This window comes from Polypterus senegalus, chromosome 1 (assembly GCF_016835505.1).
Source record: "Polypterus senegalus isolate Bchr_013 chromosome 1, ASM1683550v1, whole genome shotgun sequence".
NCBI lineage: Eukaryota > Metazoa > Chordata > Cladistia > Polypteriformes > Polypteridae > Polypterus > Polypterus senegalus.
Window position 1 is genome coordinate 245,424,903 of NC_053154.1, and position 18,726 is coordinate 245,443,628.

General features: G+C 37.0%; 1 protein-coding gene across 1 annotated transcript in view; it reads right to left on the reverse strand.

Annotated features, from left to right (window-relative positions):
* Positions 1–384: 384 nt before the first annotated feature.
* The window catches only part of arid5b (AT-rich interaction domain 5B), a 133,615-nt gene continuing 115,273 nt past the window's right edge, over positions 385–18,726 (reverse strand). Inside the window, exons 9-10 of the mRNA XM_039771265.1 lie at positions 13,832–14,027; positions 385–6,131 (exon numbers count right to left, since the gene is read on the reverse strand). Of these exons, the coding sequence (XP_039627199.1) occupies positions 3,993–6,131; positions 13,832–14,027 (2,335 nt within the window). The 3' untranslated portion in view covers positions 385–3,992. The remainder of the gene's footprint in view (positions 6,132–13,831; positions 14,028–18,726) is intronic.

The window sequence follows — 18,726 nt, forward strand, 5'->3', positions numbered from 1 at the left end:
ACATATAACATTCAACAATAGAAAAAGGAAGAGGGTAACATAACAGTCTCCATTTAAGGACAGGCTGCCAGTCCGTCACAGAGACCACACTTGCAGATACCCGCACTGCCCCTCACCCATGGCCAACTAAGGAAACAGATTAAAGTGTCTGTTAACATTATGAATTATTGAGCTAAACAGGAAACAATAACAATAAAGAAAGGAGAAACCATTTTGCAGGCACTCCCATTTTTATTTGGGAAATTAAATAGCATTTCTGCTCTCTGGAGCATTAGAGATATCACTCTCAATATGCCGTAAGAGGTGATGATAAAAAAAAAAAATAATAAAACTGCTCCTAAGACACATCAATAAAACACCAAAGCACAGTAAAAACACAATCAATTAGATAGTAAAATATCTTTTAATTAAATATACAGTGGATCATAAAGTACAAAATTGTTTTCTTTTTTGCCAGCTATGTGATTGGGAAACTAATGGCACATAGTATCAAAAGCATTTCCAGAAGTAAAGCTTTAAAAACAAAAATATACACACACGCACACACACATACGCACACACACTACCCCTCCCACCCCCACCCCCCCAAAAAAGAACAAAAAGAAATAACAAAAGAAAACTGAGTATTTATAGTTGGCTCAGCATTTAAACTGTAGTGTTTAATCTATAAAAGGTTACTCGGTAACCTTAAGAACAAGGAGTTACTACATAGTGTTAACCAACTACATTGTACTATATACAGTTAAATCACCTTACAGATAACAAAAAGGCTAAAGATGAGTAACACAAGTGTCCATTATTTACAGCATCAAAAAAGAAACAACAGAGACACGTTTTGTTTTGCATTGCCTTCCAGCATGAAAGATATGAAACCCAAAGAAGCGCATTCAGTCGCTGCTGAAACAGACTTGTAAGTGCTGATGAAAGACTTTCAATCACCGATCTGACCCCGCCCTGTCCGCCCCGCCCCCTTACAATCGGAACGATAATAGAACGCGCACGTGCGTACGTGCGTGCGTGCGTGTCGTGAACGCGCTCACAATCAAAGTTCTCTTCGAAGATGCTGACCCCGTTTCTCGCGCTTTCTTCTTTAACACCGCGCGCCTCAGAACACAGTTTATGGGTTAATTTGAGGTCTTTAACTAAATATGATCTGTTTAACTTCAGTGCTACATCTTCCCACATATTTTTCCAAATTAACTTTGACTCTTTTACTATAATGAAGGCACAGTCCTCCTTTCATTTAACATTCACAACTAAACATAAATTGAGCTGTGTCAGCTACCCTCCTCCAAGCTGGTTATGGTTTTAAAAAATGAATTCAACTAGAAAAAAATGAAAAAAGTGATAAAAGTTGCAGCTTCAAAATGATGCCATCCAAAATGTGTAACTCATTCAGCTGGGCACTTAGCAACCGAACGTGTTGCTCCAAAACATCGGAACACATTCGCTCCAGACACTAACGAGATACTCACCTCTAATAAATAAAGCGAACCTGTCAGAATTTATTCCAATACTGGTGTCAAAATAGCCTGTATTAAAAAAAGTCTTAAGCCTAGAATTCTTTTTTAATTTTTTGTCTTTTTCATTACAAAATATGCACCGTTTTATGACATGCCTTATCTCCAAGCGGATCTGTAACGTTAATTTACAGTTATTTCTTTGAAAAATGGCTTTAGGTTTTTCTGACCGGGGCTGGTAATTTCTTCCCACGACAGAATCTCAGATTGTCTTTGACACATTTTCCGTCAAAAGCGGAATTGATCAGAAAGCGTTCAATTCCCAGTGCAGCATAATCTCCAAAAACACATTACTGATTTTCTTTAATGTCCACCAGCTTGTTTATCTCAATGCAAACATTTTGTGTGCAGCGTAATTGTTTTCAACGGACTACATCATCAAAAAAGCATGTTCAGACATAAAACAGCTGGTCTATTTTGGTTCATTTTTTGGAGCCTCATAACCCTGAAAAGTAAAGTTAAAAGGACTTGTAAAAACACATAAAGTCAACTTAATTTGGAACTAATCTTACTGTGGGTTGCCGGACGGCAGACAAAAATGTCAAGATTAAAAAAAAAAATTAGAAGAAATAAAAAGAAGCAGCAGTACACTGCAAGTAAGTAATACAAAAATACATTTGCATTACAGTAGACAGCAAGTAGAAGACAAGTTTGAACAGTTTCTTCATATATAAATAATTTGTATGCTTCGATGTCCATAGAGATATGAATGTGTTTGCTGTTTGCATATATATACATATGTTCAATATAAATATAAAGATATGTGTATATACACATAGTGATGGTATGTACTGACACACTTGTGTGGTATATACATTGCTTGAGCGTGTATATACACATATATACAATATAAACATAGATATGTGCTTATACACACACAGTATATACATACTGTATAGCTGCATTGTATTTACAATGTCATGTGTACACATATAGTATAAATATATATATATGTGTATATATAAACTGTGTTTGTGCACCTATACCTACCATATACAATGTGCTTGTGTGTGTGTATACACATATAGAAAGGGTGAATTTAAAGATGTGTATATGGTATGTACACTCAGTATGTACATGCATACACTTCATACATATAATGCATTTGTGTGTATATATATGTATATATTTATATATATATATATATATATATACACATACACACATTTATTCTAAAAATATGGATGCATATTTACATACTTTATATGTGTATGTGCAGTATACATATTTACTGGTATGTACAATGTGTGTCTTTACTGGCTTATACATATATACAGTATCAGTATATAGATATGTGCATCCACACACAGTGTGTGTATATACATATACTGTATATTTACATATATATACAGTGTGGATGTGGTACATATACATATATACATATCTACAATACACACATATATAAAACTCAGTACTGTATATATACACAGTTTATGTATGTATACATCCCTACCTAAAATATGTATACAGTGTATGTGTACTGTACTGTATATTTTTTTTACATGTGTATTTTTACATTTGAATTTAGCAAAAGGTTGATATCCTACTTTGCAATTAGAGCTTTTAGGCCTTAACAAAGTGACAAATGAACAAGCTGCTTCCCACTTATAGTCCCCCATCTTTGAAATTCCCATACGAAATGATTCGAGAGTTCAGGTCCTATCATTCAAGCAAGCACAGGTATTACAAAAATTCACATCAGTCTCAGTGAAGCCAACACAAGCACACCAGTATGTATTAATTTACAGAGCAAAATAACAAGATCCCACTGTATATAGACTGTAAAACAGAAGAACTTATAAATAGCAAAGCAAAAAAATTAAATAAAAATAAAAGAAAACGAACAATACCACAAAATATTAAATTATGTTGAAACACTTCTCTGACAGTAAAGAGCCGATTTAAATACATGCCCCATCGCTGTGTTTCTGCTGTAGTTTGTTTTTCATAGTGTTGCTAAATGGAAACGTCCAGAAGCTAACTGAAATTACACTGTACATTGCATTGATTTGTCATGCCACTTTTTTTTTTTTTATTATTATTCTCATTACCCTTTGGAAACTCTGCAGTAATTCTCCAAAAATCTTTAACCAGGGCAAATTCCTTTTCTTCCTTATTGCTCGTCTCTACTTTACATCGCTTGTATATGCCTCTCCTCTGCTAAGCATGAAAACGAGATCTAACATAGTTGCAGGAATGGATACAATTCTGTTTTAAAAACAAAACACTCAGAATCATCCCATATTCAACATAATGTGCAAAATAGATAGTTTTTTCTTTTAAAGTGGCATAATCGGGTGTAATAAGGGCCTGTCCCAGACTGAAGCAGTAATGATTGTTTTGCTTTCCTTAACTATGAGAACATGCCTAATGCAAAAATGCCGACCATTCAGGTGGAATTTTCAATTACTTCGCCATATGGAATGTCAGGCTATTACTAATGTCTTGTGATCACAGTTCGTGTTTTCCGTTTCAAAGTTTTGTACTTGGATGTACTGAAGACAGCTGCGAGGGACTGAATGAGGACTGTGGATTTAAAGCAGATAAAGGGTACAGGCCGTGGTGCAAGAGTTCCCCATAAGAAGGCCCTACTGGTGCAGCTGCTGTAGCTAAATGCCTATAAATCTGAGGAGGGTTGGCAGAAGAAGAGAGAAGTTGTCTTTGCATCATTATGGAATGGATTGTCAAAGGTGGCATCAATGGGGAGATTACTGCTTGGTTTTTCAAGTACTGCAAGGGGTGAGAATAACCTGCTGGGAGGTGGCTGCCCAGGCTATCGCACATGTCCTGCACCTGAGAAACAAAGGTTCCCGGATAAATACCCGAAAAAATAGGAGTTGGCAAGGGAAACTTATGGCTATCCAACAGGCTTCCGGCATGTGTGGTCTCTGTGGATTTGCTTGCTTCACCATCTGGCTCTGGGGTTTTACTGGAAGTCTCCTTAGTCATGTGCATAGGCGTGACAGCTCGAATTTTTTTCTCTGGAGTCCCACTTTCCAATTCCTCAAGGTTCCTCTTCAGCGGCCTAGCAGCCCCGACATTTTGGGTGCAGGTTTTGGTGCTCAGGATGGGTCGAGGTGCCACATCTTCTCCTCGAGAACTTGGTGGCTTTCCTGCTACTCGAAGGGGCTCAGCAGGCTTCTTTGGAGTTGACATAGTCATTGGAGGCACTCGACAGGCTTTAGGGTTGCAGTCAATGCCTGACACCTGGGTGCGAGTGGCTTGAAAGAGTGGCACACTTTTATTTTCCTGTTGCATCAGCGCCTGACTCATACTAGATGTTAGGGGCTTTGATGAAGGCAGTTTATGAGCAGAGGATTTGGGAAGACTCAAGTCTGTTGGCTGGTCATCCGATGAAGCGTCACTGGTGGGCATCTTATCTTTCTCATTCATGGGAGGTCGATAAATGGTGGTCGTTTTCTCCAGATGTTTCTTTTGAGCAAAAGGAGAAACATTTTCATGGTCCTGGATATACAGAGTTTCCCTTGACAGGTATTTGGATAATTGCTCCTTGTTCAAGTGATGCTCTGCATGCCTGTAAAGGCTGTGCAAGTGAGGTGAGGAGTAGAACTCTGCAAAATAGGTGGGCATCTGGCATGGTTGCACTATCCTATTCTCCTGACTTTTTTCCTTCTCTTGAACATCAGACCTGTAGTGCTCCACAGAAGAGGGCATCTGGTGCTTAGAAAGGTCACAGGGGAAAGAATCAGACTTTCCACTCACGTCATTTTTGAAGACCTCACTTGCTGCCTTTCTTTCATCTGAGTTTCGCACCTTAAAACTCTGGGCGTGCTGGATGACAGAGGGCCTGCTGACCATGACAGTCTCTGGCGTGGAAACCTGTGAACCTGGGGGCACATTCACTTCGTCTCCATTGCTGCTGACTATTTTCTTCAAGATTAATGGCTGGCTTGAACCAAATGAATAACTGTTTGGCAAAGAAGTGCCACTGACCTGTGACAACAGCTTCTTTTTGGCCAGCGGTGACATAATGCCTGAATTGCTCCTTGGATAGAGTACTGGCGCATAACTGGCGCCGACTTCATCCTTGCCAGCTGCATCCTTGTCTTTGCAGTTTTCAGACACAAGAGTGGTTCTAATAGCTTGCTGCTTTAAAGACAGCAGTGGGCTCTTATCTAAAGAGTTTTGAGTTTCACTAAATCCTGTTGGATCTGCTTTTGCTTGGGGAGATGTGCTGCAGCGCTCTGGTGTGACTGGTTCTTCTTGACTTGGTTGAGTGCTGGGAGCAGCTGGCTGTGGTGACACTGAAGAGTGGGCACTGGCTGCTTTTTCCTGCAGTTCAATGCTTAGTTTGTCCAAAATACTTTGTATTCGTGACTCCTGTTTAGTGTTTACAGTAGAATCTGGAGTCACTGTGATGTTTGTCTCTCCTTCTGATGAGGAACCCTTGGAAGAAGATGAAGGGCTTGGTACTGTGACAAAATGCACAACTTCTTCCTTGATGATATTCTGATTACTGCTACTCGTGCAAACTTCTACGAGTCCGGTACTTTGCTGGCCTTCATCTTTGTCTTTGACTTCTACCTTCACTGTGATTTGCTGCTGTGACTGGAATGCCACATCCATGGACATCTTTCCAGGATCAGGTGCCTGAGAGGAAAAAAAAATATATATCTACCATTAGTTTAGTCAGAAAAATAGCTAAAAAATAGTCAAATAGTCAAACTGAAAAATAGTCAAAAAACAATCAAATCAAATCTACTGATTTAGTCTTGGTAAAGCAGTAATTTATTTTATCTTTCCCTTTCAGAATCTGAGTCCTCATTTTTGTCAAATGTGTAAGTTGGACATGTGTATTTTATGCTGTTTTTATGTTTTTTAGTGTTTCTTTATATTGATTGGATGGATAGCAGTCTTGCATTATGCTAAGGACCCAAATTGGCCAGAATACAGTGATTTCATGCGAATGTGGCCAAAGGACGCACTGGGGTCTATTCTATTCTATTTCTATTCTATAAAAAGCTGGCAATAAAAGGATGGAGAGTTTTTCTGAACTGTTTAAAAAAAGTAGACTTTGTCTTTTGATGACATTTCTGCTAATTATTTCGTCTTTTTTTTTGTTCGTTGGCATTTTTGTGTTACATTTACTTTTTGCTTTTTTTCTTTGTTTCTTTTTGTTTTCACCATTGTGATGAATGTGCCCCGGGTTTAGATAACATAGACAGGCACTCAGACAGGATACATGGTGTCAGTTGGTTAAAATGGGGCCTTCTGAACTATTGCTCAACTTCTGTTTAGGTGCTCTATAAGGTTAGTGCTAGGGTCAACTAGGGATTTAGGCACATGGTCCATTATAAATGTTAATCTCACATGGCTGTAGGTCTTTGAGTACAGAATAAGAGAATTCATAAGGTCAGCTAATTAAATATTGAGATCAACTAAATGATTGTGTAACTACTTACTAAGAAAAACTGCAGTCAGGGGGGTCCACAGAATTGTAAAAGCCAAAGCACCACAACATTAAAGTACAAACTGGCAGGGTGAAAAATGAGGTCTGCAAAAATCTTTTGGTAGGTAGTTCTGATATTCAGTTGCCCTATATGGATGGTTTTGGTGGTGGACATGAGTCTGTATGAGCTCTGTAACCATTCTGTGGCTACACAGCCCAATACACAGAAAGCTGCGATGCACCATGTGTTCTGACATTTTTTTCTTATGGCTAGCATTTATTTTTTTCAGCAATTTGTGTTACAGTAACTCTATTGTGGGATCGGACCAGACAAGCTAGCCTTCCCTCACACATCAATGAGCCTTGGGGGCCCATGACCCTGTTTCAGATTCCCTGGTTACCATTCTTTTGGAGTATTTTTGGTAGGTACTAACCGATACATGCAAGGAACAATCCTTACAACCTGCAATTTTGAAGATGCTCTAACCCAATTGTCTGGCCATTACAATTTGGTCCTTGTCTATGTTGTTCAGATACTTATGTTTGCCCCTTTTTTCTGTTTCCAACACATCACCTTCAAGAACTGACTGTTTACATGCTACCTAATATATCCCACCCTTTCAGAGGTGCCACTGTAATGAGATAATCAATGTTATTCACTTGACTTGTAAGTGGTTTTAATGATGTAGCTGATTGTTTTATGTCAAACACAATATAAACATGACTTTAAAAGCACTTAGCTTTGTATTCATGACATCAATACATTCTGAGGCATAGAGCTTGTAACCATTTATTGTTTACTTTGTAATACTTTTACATATCATCTTGATAGAAAAATGTATGTACTTTAAATGTAATAGAAGAGCTTAATTACTTATATATATATATATATATATATATATATATATATATATATATATATATATATATATATATATATATATATATATATATATATATATATATATATACTAGGGGGCTTCGCCCCGTGCTTGTTTTGCTCGCCAATCCCCCGTCCTGCACTATGTGCCAGCCACGTCGCATCTCTGTCGCTTGCGTATGTGGATTTCACTTTCACTAAACAACAAATCTTTTCATTCTCATGGGATACGCTTCTTCATTTGGAAGAAACACTACTTTTCCCTGATGGCAACACAAATTAGACGATCTACAAGTCTTCAAGTTTAAAGCCAAACAATATATTCAATCTCTTTCCTTTGTTCTGTTATTTCACCAAGTAATAATTTCTGTTGATTTGCACTAATGCAATCTTTGCTATCATTTTTTTTGAGACTTTCAAATTTTGTACTTTCATTATCTCTAACCTGCTCTGCATGTGTGTTGTGCCAACATTTTTAAACCTCTTTACGACGTTCTACTTTGTCATCTTCTCTTTGTCTTTTATTTCCGGACCCAGGCATGGTTAAATCTCTTGGCACAAAGTCTCATCTCGCGGGACGTGAAAGTGTCTCTCTGTGAAAAAGTCACATCTCGTCCCAGGATTTTTTTTAATATATATATATATATATATATATATATATATTGTAATGTAATCCTTGCAGACATCTGACAGCCATATAAACTGTAAACTTCCAACAGCCATATTAAGCTGTTTATTAGTTAGGAGTAGCATACTAATATATATAAATATACCTCACTGTCCTACTGCTATGCTTCGGTGGGTTTGTCTACCTTTAAAGCGAGAGTTTATATATTGCAGTCAAAATTGTATATTACTAAATTTACCAACCTAAAAGTGCTAAAAAATAGTTTGCATATTGATGTAAACCATTTTTATGAATTTAATGGAAGGAAAAAACAACTACTACAGATATGTTGGCTTTCTGAATGTTCTTGCCATCCCCTTGTTCCATTACTGCTTTCTGCAAAATGATCAAAGGCCCAGATTTAGAAGACTCTCACCCCACCCCCTCCTTTTAAACATGATTTGTACTCGAAAAAAATGTGATGTGATAAACATGTGTTTGAGCTCTAAGGAAAAAGCAAACCCTTCAGATTAATTTTAACATTTTTTTTTCTTAAAATGCTGCAAGTTTAAACTATAAACATAGCGCTAAGCATAACTAGACTTTTTTTAGATACAGATGGCAGTCAAATGTAGTCATGCATTTGATCAAGACAATTACTTAAAGAGCAAAAGCCAAATGTAAGCATTTGCCTTCTGAGTGATTACATTAAATTAGATAAAAGGTTTGCACCACTGAAATAAGTCTAACAGAGCCAGTGTTTTAATGCGTTTGCATGGCTTGCCAGTGTAACACCTGTTTGAGCATATTCGATTCTATTCTTCTTTCCACTTTGAAGGCTATGGACTGTGACCCCAGAGGTCATGGCCAGTTTCCATTTACCACAGTAATGACTAACGGTCTTTTTCATGTCACTTACAATTTTGCTACAATGGACAAGTAATGTCCGGGTAATTATGTCTTCCATGGCTAATTTTTTTTATAGCTCTGTGGTTTTCCCAGTGTTCTGATTTCAGGCATGGCATACAATAAATAGGCAGTGGGAGAAAGCCAAACTGCTATTTTTTTTCTTAAAAGCTTTTAAAAGGAAAAACAAAAGTTATCTTTTGTGTGTACATAATATCATCGATACACAATACTGATGTATAGCCACCATTACTGCACTGGCTCTGTATATCAGTACAGCAGCATTCATGACATAACATCCTAACTTTGGGTGAGGTGCATTTCATTCATTTATTTGTGTGACTGATGCTTTTATTGTTACAAGTAAGATTACATCACACACATATTTAAAAAACAGCAGCACTGGTCATCTATGGTTAAGGAAATGTAGTTTTCAGGGAGCTTTAAATATCTTTAATTGATCAGAGAAACTGCAAGCTTAATTGAAAATGATGTTTAAGTAAGATTAGCTGAAGCTCAGGCAAAACAGAAAGTAACATCTGGCCTTAGGGGTGATAAGAAGACGTCAAACATTTCAGTCATTCGAGGAACTGGCCTTGCCTTATGAATATAAATTCTGGCAAATAATTAAATGATATGAATAGTGGATAAGAAGAATAGAAGCATGTTAAATTATGGGCATGTCGTAATTTAGAATGGTATCTAAACTGGTCTGAATTAAAGGTGAAAGAATCAAGAACAATCTTAATGTTATGAATATACAACGACAACGTGAGACGAGCTAGACAGGCATAGTATGACCGACCGAAAATGGATTATCAACCGCATGGATATGAAGGATCTTTATATGGGGACTAATTTGTCAGGTGCACATGACAATATTTTACATCGGGTGTTGCTTTATCTCATGTCCACTTCCTTCCTCTGCCCTCAGACAGGAGGTCACTGACTCCTTTTTCTCAGTTCCTCAGAGAAGAAGAGTGGCATCATTTCTGGGCCAACTGTGGAGGAAGGCACACCACTGGAATTTACTTTTTAACAACTACAGTCTGTAGTCTAACAACTACATTTGCCAATGCTAAGGTGAGTTAAATATGGTTACCCCAGCTCTTTTTATGTGTCTCCGTTTGATATTTTACAAGAGGAAAGAAGGACCAAGATGATGTTTCACAAAGAGATGGGTAGGGGCACTCAAAAAGAACTGAAGACTTCTGGCAGAGAAAGACAAAGATATCTAAAGTTTCCTGCTTAGGACAAGTATGTCAACAGTGTAGAGTAGAAGATTAACACAGATTGGTGATGTGACTTGTTCTGAACATGTACGCTTCTGTGTTTTTGTGCAAATCAATGTAAGTGTCCTTAGGCTATAGCCAGTGAACATTGCTACATGAGAATAAATGAAATTGGATTAAGTATACTAGTCTGCAGTGGTTCAGGGCTACTTGTAGCTTTGCCCACAATCTGGCCAGGATAGGCTCAGGTTCCCCACCACCCAGAATGAGCTGAAGCAAGTTTAAGAATTACATGCTATTTTAATTATATAGTCCACCTTGTGGCTTACGGTGCAGCGTCTTAATCACTACATTACACTCCTTAGACGGTGTACTTTTTCACTTACTGTGTAACAAATCAAAAAAAAATATTCCAAATACGAGTCAAAACACGAAAAGAGAACCAAAACAGCTTTACATCAATTAGAAACCAGCTTCTATGGGGTCTCTACTTCAGCGCTGAACAAAGAAGTTGAGTGTGAGATTAATGAATACATTTTTTTAACAACATTAAATAACTCTAAAAAAAAAGCGGGGCGGGGGTGGGGGATAAGCAGTAAAATATTTATTACATATTTTAAGAACTTGCACTTTATTTTTCCCCAGGGAGTGACTAACAACTAAAAAATGTCAGCTGTTGTTGCTTTTGTTATTTGAAGTTTCTTTTTTTAATAAATGAAAGCTTGCTCAGAAACACAGAGAAACGGGCAGGCTAATCTTTCTAGCAGAGAATGGTCCCTTCTCTTGCCGCTTTTATTGATTTTATGAAGCTGTTATTTAATGACAACTAAACAGATCAGTCTCAGATGTTTGTATTTCTCCTGTTTCTGCATAAAGGAATCCAGTTTCAAAATGATTTTATCAAGCAGCAGTGCTCTCAGGAGCCTTTAAAATTACAGGGACATACCAGACGGATGAGTGAGAAATTATCCAGAAAAAACTATTCAATATGCACCACTGCAGCTCCCCTTTTACAATAATAATACAATGGTATTGTATCGTTTATTTATTGCTTGTGATAGTTCAAAATATATCAAGTGCTGCAGCTTGTAAACAAAACTATGTAAGCTGTTATTATTTTAATAATTATAAAAGCATTTCATTTTTTATCTCCCTAATGGAAACGTTTTTTTTAAATATAAAATACATTTTTCCTCTAGTACAATACAAATGTTCTTTTTGTTCCTACTTGTTCTTAACTAGAAAGGCAAAGACATTTGCAAATCACCATGGATTTATTGGATTTTTGAGATAAAAATAGCTCATGTGGTTTATGTAACATCAAAACATGCCAATGCCTAGCTCTCTACATAATAGTAGATCAAATATGAAATACAACCACCACGAGTGAAATCTGTTTTGCAAGGAATAAATATTATTTATTGTAATGAATCTGCCTACATGCTTTTTTTAAATGTTTTGAGGTTGACATAAATAGTGTCCATGTTCAGCCAACGCAACAGAATGCTTTTCAATTTTGGTAACAATAGTGTCTACATTGCTTTAGCTTGTGGCATTGCCTTATTCCTACACCCTGTGAATAGTTGGCCGGCAGAATTAGATTCGTAATAATGTAAATCCTGACCTTAACAAGAATAAGAAAAAAAAAAAAACATCATTTCTAAAATGAGACTTAAATACAGCTTTTACTCCAGAGAGCATGTGGTTTAAAATTATCAGATGGCTCTTTCTAATGGATCTTATAACTGGACTGACCTCATATAAATAAAGCCAAGGCATGTTTTCATTTAAATTACTATTATGTTAGTCCAATTAAGGAAATAAATAGAACAAACAAAAGTAAGATTGAAAAAAATAATCTGATCAATGTGTTATGGAACGTTTCCTTGCTGGAAGGTTATTTCTAAAACAGGAGGAAAAATGCAATTACTTGAATGCACACTTTAAGTAATCAAAAGGCACATTTGCTAAATCAATGCATAATATGTCTCACATGTAGTGGAGTGTGGGAAAGAGAGAAGCATGTAGCCTGAGACTAAAAAAAAAACAAAACAAAACAGATGCTGCTTCACGGGTAATGCAGTTTAGAGGCCAGTGATAGGCTGGTGCAGTTATAATTAGTGGCAGCAGGTGGCACCGTTGTGCTCAGTGTCTTTTCGATAGCCCTTTAGTTTGGGTACTGCAGAAATTCATCTATTATTCATTTACTCTTATGTAACAAGACCTTCACAAGGGCTTCTTTTGGTCTTCATAGCACTTATAAAGACATCAGTAGTTAGGTTATTCGTTTCTGTGCAGTGTGATATATGAACATGATGGGATGATTATTTGTTAAAACGAATGATTCTCAGGTCTTATACTAAAACTAATTACATAATATCAAGACTTAAACCAACTCAGGCCACCCCAAAGAGAATTCTGGTTATTAGTTCACATTGCAGAGATAAATATACACTTTGCTGATGCTTTGTAATGTGATAAAGACCCAAAGAAGTGTACGTTAAGGTGTTCTTATATAATAGTAAATGAGTAATAGATGCATTTTTACAGTACCCTAACTAAAGTGTTACCACTTTCTATGATATAATACAATTAAAAAAATGTTATTCGTGGAAACACATGTGGACTGCATGTTATTATCGAATCCCCTACCACTCTGATCAGTTTTGCTTTTCAAGATTGCTGCAAAAACAGAGTAGGAATGAAGACCATCCAGAATTATCGCCTGACTAGACCTGAATCAGAATGAGGAAGTACAACTTAATAATATGATTGTGAATTTAAAAAAAATGCTATCATATTTGCCCTCCTGCATGTGTTTATGTAAAAAGGGAATATTTTGTACAGCTCGTACTCTCGCCTCAGCCTCACTCATATCTTGGCCCTGTCCTCTACGAGAAGTAAAACAGAATTCTTTTAAGCCTCATTATCAATTCATGTTTTTGCTCCCACTGCTCACTTATAACAGGCTCACTAGAAGTGGGATCTAAAAAAGGAAACAAAAATAGTGCAGACTGCATAATATTGTAATGATCTACTTTCACAGATGTTGGGTGAGTGAATAATTCATATAAGAATGGCCTGTTTAATAAGTAACATCCATTGATTTACAATATGTACCGTCTTCTTACAAACTCATTTGCGCATGTTTCTACTATGACAATTTTAGGCAGTTTAGTACAGCAGTACTTCAGTTAATGAAGCAGACTTGTTCTAAGAACCTTAGTTCATTATAAGACACTTTGGATACATCAAGATGCAACTGCATTCACTCACCCCACATTCCTCCAGGACTTTTGTCTCCTTTTCCTTCTTTGGCTTCTGACTTTGTTCGCTCTTGATGCGCTTTGCCATGTTAACTTTGGGTTTCCCCTGTCCCTCCTGAGGGCTTGCTTCCTGCTTTCGAGGTTTTACAGGGGGAAGAGGCTTATCTTCTTCTCCATTAATATATCTTTCATAGGGCAGAATAAGTCTGAAAAGTAAATAAAAAAAATATATAAGAAATATTTCTATACTTACTCAGTTGAATATGATTATACACATTCAACATTTCTACAGAGCTGCTTAAAGCAATTTAGGGTCAGGGTGATATCAGAGCTTCAGTAACACAGAGAAGAGTCTAGCTGCAGCTTGTAATACGTCTGACATAGATCAGGTAATGCCCATAACGTCAGTCAGAAAATGCCCTTTGACTCAAATACCCTCCTACAACCCTAATCTTAACCATAGTATAACGGTGTCCTAATGTTAATCATAGTCTAATGCGATGGGTGTCACGTGACTGACGTTGAGGGCATTTCGTGATGTTGGGGCATTACATGACTGACCTCATAGGCACTGCGGTCTGTAATTAAAAAATCGTTGGATTGAAAGCAAAGGCTATTGCAGCACATCTAAGTTAATGAATACACAAAATAAATTTTAATCAATACAAATTTATTATCATTTTATTTACTTTATATTTTTTAACATACATCACAGATATAAGTATATCATAATCAAAAGATCTTGTGCATTCTTCTTCTTCTTCCTTCGGCTGCTCCCATTAGGGGTTGCCACAGTGGATCATCGTTTTCTATATCTTCCTGTACTCTACATCTTGCGCTGTTACACCAATCACCTTCATGTATGTCATTAAATTGCACATACAGAATTGTAAGTATTTAATTATATTCTAAGTTTATGTAAGGTTATAAAATATATTTTATGTTACTAATGAAACTATACTACACACTATATTTGTTGGTGTTATTATGACTAAGCACAAATTATGCCTGACTGTATGGTGTATCTGGAAATGTAAATTCCTAATAACTTCCATCTTGAATGTCATCAAATCAAAACATTATTTTTTGCTGTAATATAATTTTAATGACTAGAGCAGGTTTTCTCTTTTAGAGGGTGGGGCAAGCTTACTTCAATACCAACTTACATTTCATGTTAATTAATAAGACAAGACAGAATGAAAAGTTTGATTTTGAGTTTGGTTGTAGGTTTCATACTTAGCCTGTGGTTTTAAATAGAGGGTATTCAGGAGGCCTAGGCTAGCATAGCCAAGCAACGCTGGATGCAAGGCATGAAGTGAGCTTTGTTAATAACACTCTCCTGATCCCACCCATATTCACTCACTCGGGTGCACCTTAAACCTGTCAGTTTAATGTACAGATTCTCATAAGTATGCAATCACAAAGAAAATAGAATGAGAAATGTGATTTTACTGTCACTTGTGTTGCCCATTACATAATAATAATGTATAAATTAAATGTATTCATGTAAGTAGTGTGTAACTGCTCTATATGAAGTACACTAAGTGCACAAGAAATATTTCTTTTTAACATATATGAACATATCAAGATTTGATCTTTATTTAAACAATATCTACAGATAAAGGTGATATAACAAACATTATTCTACATTTACATTTTGCAATCCATTGAAAAATTGAAATACACATAAATGCAAATTCCGCATGTGGAAAACGTTAAGTACACTGCTACATTTGTCACTACCTCCAACATCTAAAATTAGGATCAAGTGCTAATGATTTAAACATCATTAGAGAAGACCTTGGAGGAACCTGTCTTATTTGAACTACAGACATTTAGTTTGATTTAAGTCTCTGTTCTTGGCGTGTGTGTTATCACTATGCCTAGACCTGAAAGACCTTTTCTGATGCCCTCAGAAAGTAGAAAATAGATGCCTGAGAGTCAGAGAAGAAATTAAAAAATTAAAAAGATCTCCACACAATTGTAAATAAATCAATCCACTGTCTGAAAGATCACTTGCAAGTAGAGAAGATTTATATTAGCTGCCATCTTGTCTAGGCCAAGCTGCCTCACCAACTTCATCCAAAGAGCAAGACACAAGATGTTGAAAGAAATCTTTACGAGCCTCAGAATTTAATCATTGGACCTATAGACAGCTCTTTGCCACTGTTGATCTCAAAGTGTACAAGTCTACCATTAGAAAAAGGCTGCACAAGTCTGATCTAAATGAAAGCAGTGGCAAGAGGAAAACTTAGCTGTTCAGAAAAAACATCAGGGCAGATTAAGGTTTGCCCACGAACACCTTGGCAAAGATCCGGACTTCAGGAATAATGTGCTCTGGTCAGACAAAACAAAAACAGAATTATTTGGCCACTGATCTAGAAGAAAATTAGCTTTTTACCAAAAGAATCTGATTACCAATTGTAAAACATGCTGGTGGGAATGTTATGTTTTGAGGCTGCTTTGCTGCATCAGGACCTGGGCACCTCACTACATAAGATCCATTATGAATTCTTCTTTGTATCAGAGGATGGTTGAACATATTGTCAGACCATTTGTCAGAACATTGAAGCTCAAGTGAAGGTGGACCTTACAACATGACAATGACCCTAAATGTACCAGTAAATCCACCAAGGAATGGCTTAAAGGAAGGAAATGGCGGCCCTGGAATGGCCAAATCAAAGCCAGAGTCTGAATCCAATCATGACGATATGTGGGGGGATCTGAAACAGGCTCTTCATACAAGACACCCAATTAACATTACAAAATATATAAACAGAAAGAACTGTGCATTGAGTTGGTGTTTCTCCTACACTGGTAGACAAATATTGGAAATGTCAACTTGAGGGGCCAATACTAACCTTTAGAGCCAAGGGTAGACTTTTTAGTCAGAAATGGCATAGCTGTTAACTTTTCATTGAAAAAAATATTGCAAGGTCAAATGATTTTTTTTTATTTAACTTCCTTTACCTATAGATACTGTTTAAATGAAGTTCCAACCTTGATATGCCCACATATGTTAAAAAAGAAAAAAACAGTTAATGGAGTGTGTTTACTTTTTTACGAGACTGTGAGTAAAATGATTGGGTGGCCACTGCTGCCTCACAACTACAGAGTTCTGGTTTAGGTATGGGGTCTGGACACTCCATTTTTCCCCACATCTCAAAAGATGTACATGTTAGGTTAAGGTTAAAGAGTTATTCTGTATTGATCTAGTGTGCTTGTGTCCTGTGTTGGAGTGGCACCTGCCCAGAGCTTCTGAGAAGGGCATAGTTTCCCTGTGAAGTTAAGCTCAAAAAACTGTTTAGAATATGAATGGAAAGACAATATCGTATAATTAGAACATTATTATCAACGGTAGAAACCAGCACTCCCATCATATTTGCTATAAAGCGTCAGTTAAGACTTGCTAATTTAGTTAACATGCACATCTTTGTAATGGCCAAAGTAACCCATATAAACACATGCAGAATGTGAAAACATTATACAAACACTAAGTGTGTAGTCAGCATATATATATATATATATACCTGTCCATATCTAAGGGGGCACAGTAGCACTGAAGTGTCCCAGGACTAAATCCCAAGCCTTGTTGTTGGCTCTGTGGATTTTGTACGTCGATAAGGGTTTTCCTCTCACATCCTCACAGGCTGGCATGTAAGGTAAAATGTTGACTGTAATGTGAGTGAGCCCTGTGATGGACTGGTGCCCTGCCTAGGGTTGCTTTCTGCCTTGTACCCAATGCTGTCAGAATAGGCCCCATTAAGAGAATAATTGACTATGTATATTGGTCTTGTTTAGGCTTCTGATGATCCTTTGATATTCTGCCACCCTGACTGGTGATCTTTTCTACTATGAAGATACATTCCAATTCCCTAAAAACCTGCCTTGTACTTACTTGGCCTTAGTTGGCAGCTGATGGTGTGCCCTCTTTATGGATTCTCGCATATGAGTGTATGTTCTCCCTGAATTTGTGTTCATTTTCTGTAGGGAGTTAGGTTTCCTCCTCCATTCTAAAGACATGCCAAATATCACTTGACTGTTATATATCTCCACAGTTTGAGTTAATATGCTGTGATAAATGTATTTCCATCCACTGTGGGCTGCCTGCCTTGTTTTAGCAGGTAAAGGATAAATGGATGGGTGAAAATTACTAAACAAGTGCTAATATGATGAGGACAAAGTATTCAATGACAGACATTTTTACATATCCAAACAGTAGTCAGATGGAGCTGAATCAAGCCTTTTGTGTAAGAGTGCAGTCAACCATACAGGTCTTCTAAAGGCAATGGCTCAAATTACATTAGTAAGTATCTTTGTAATGTGCAGTGCTGCCAGTCATCTAAGTGTGACATAAGTAAAGTGAAAAATTCTGACATGTTTTTCCTGTGGTATCATCCCCCTAGCCTCGCCAGCACACACACACAATTCAAAAATGGAACGTTTATGACTGAAAGCATTATCACAATAGTCTTCTGCGGCATGTTTGAAGGCCTTTTCTTTACAAAGTGTAATATACTTTGTGTGATTAATGAGCCACAACGGGAGTAATAATGGGCTTGGGAGAATTATAAATATTAACACAGTCCAGATGCATTTTTGCGGCCCTGAGTTTAGAAACCAAACAAAAAGAAAAAAAAAAAAGAAACGAATAGAGGGAGAATATAAACACTTAATTTAAGTACACGCAACAAGTCGTTAGCAAAGATTCTACAGTAATAATAACTGATGGCATCATTCTTCTGCAGCCTTTGCCTTCCCTGTTCGCGCCAGCATTGGGTCCCTGGCTCAAGCACATAAAGGAGCATGCTCAGGCATGGCGTTGTGCAGAAAAGCATGAATAAAAAGTATGCTGGCTAGAGTTTGGCGGAGCGCCAGTAATGAAGCTAAGCCGGAGCCCACAGG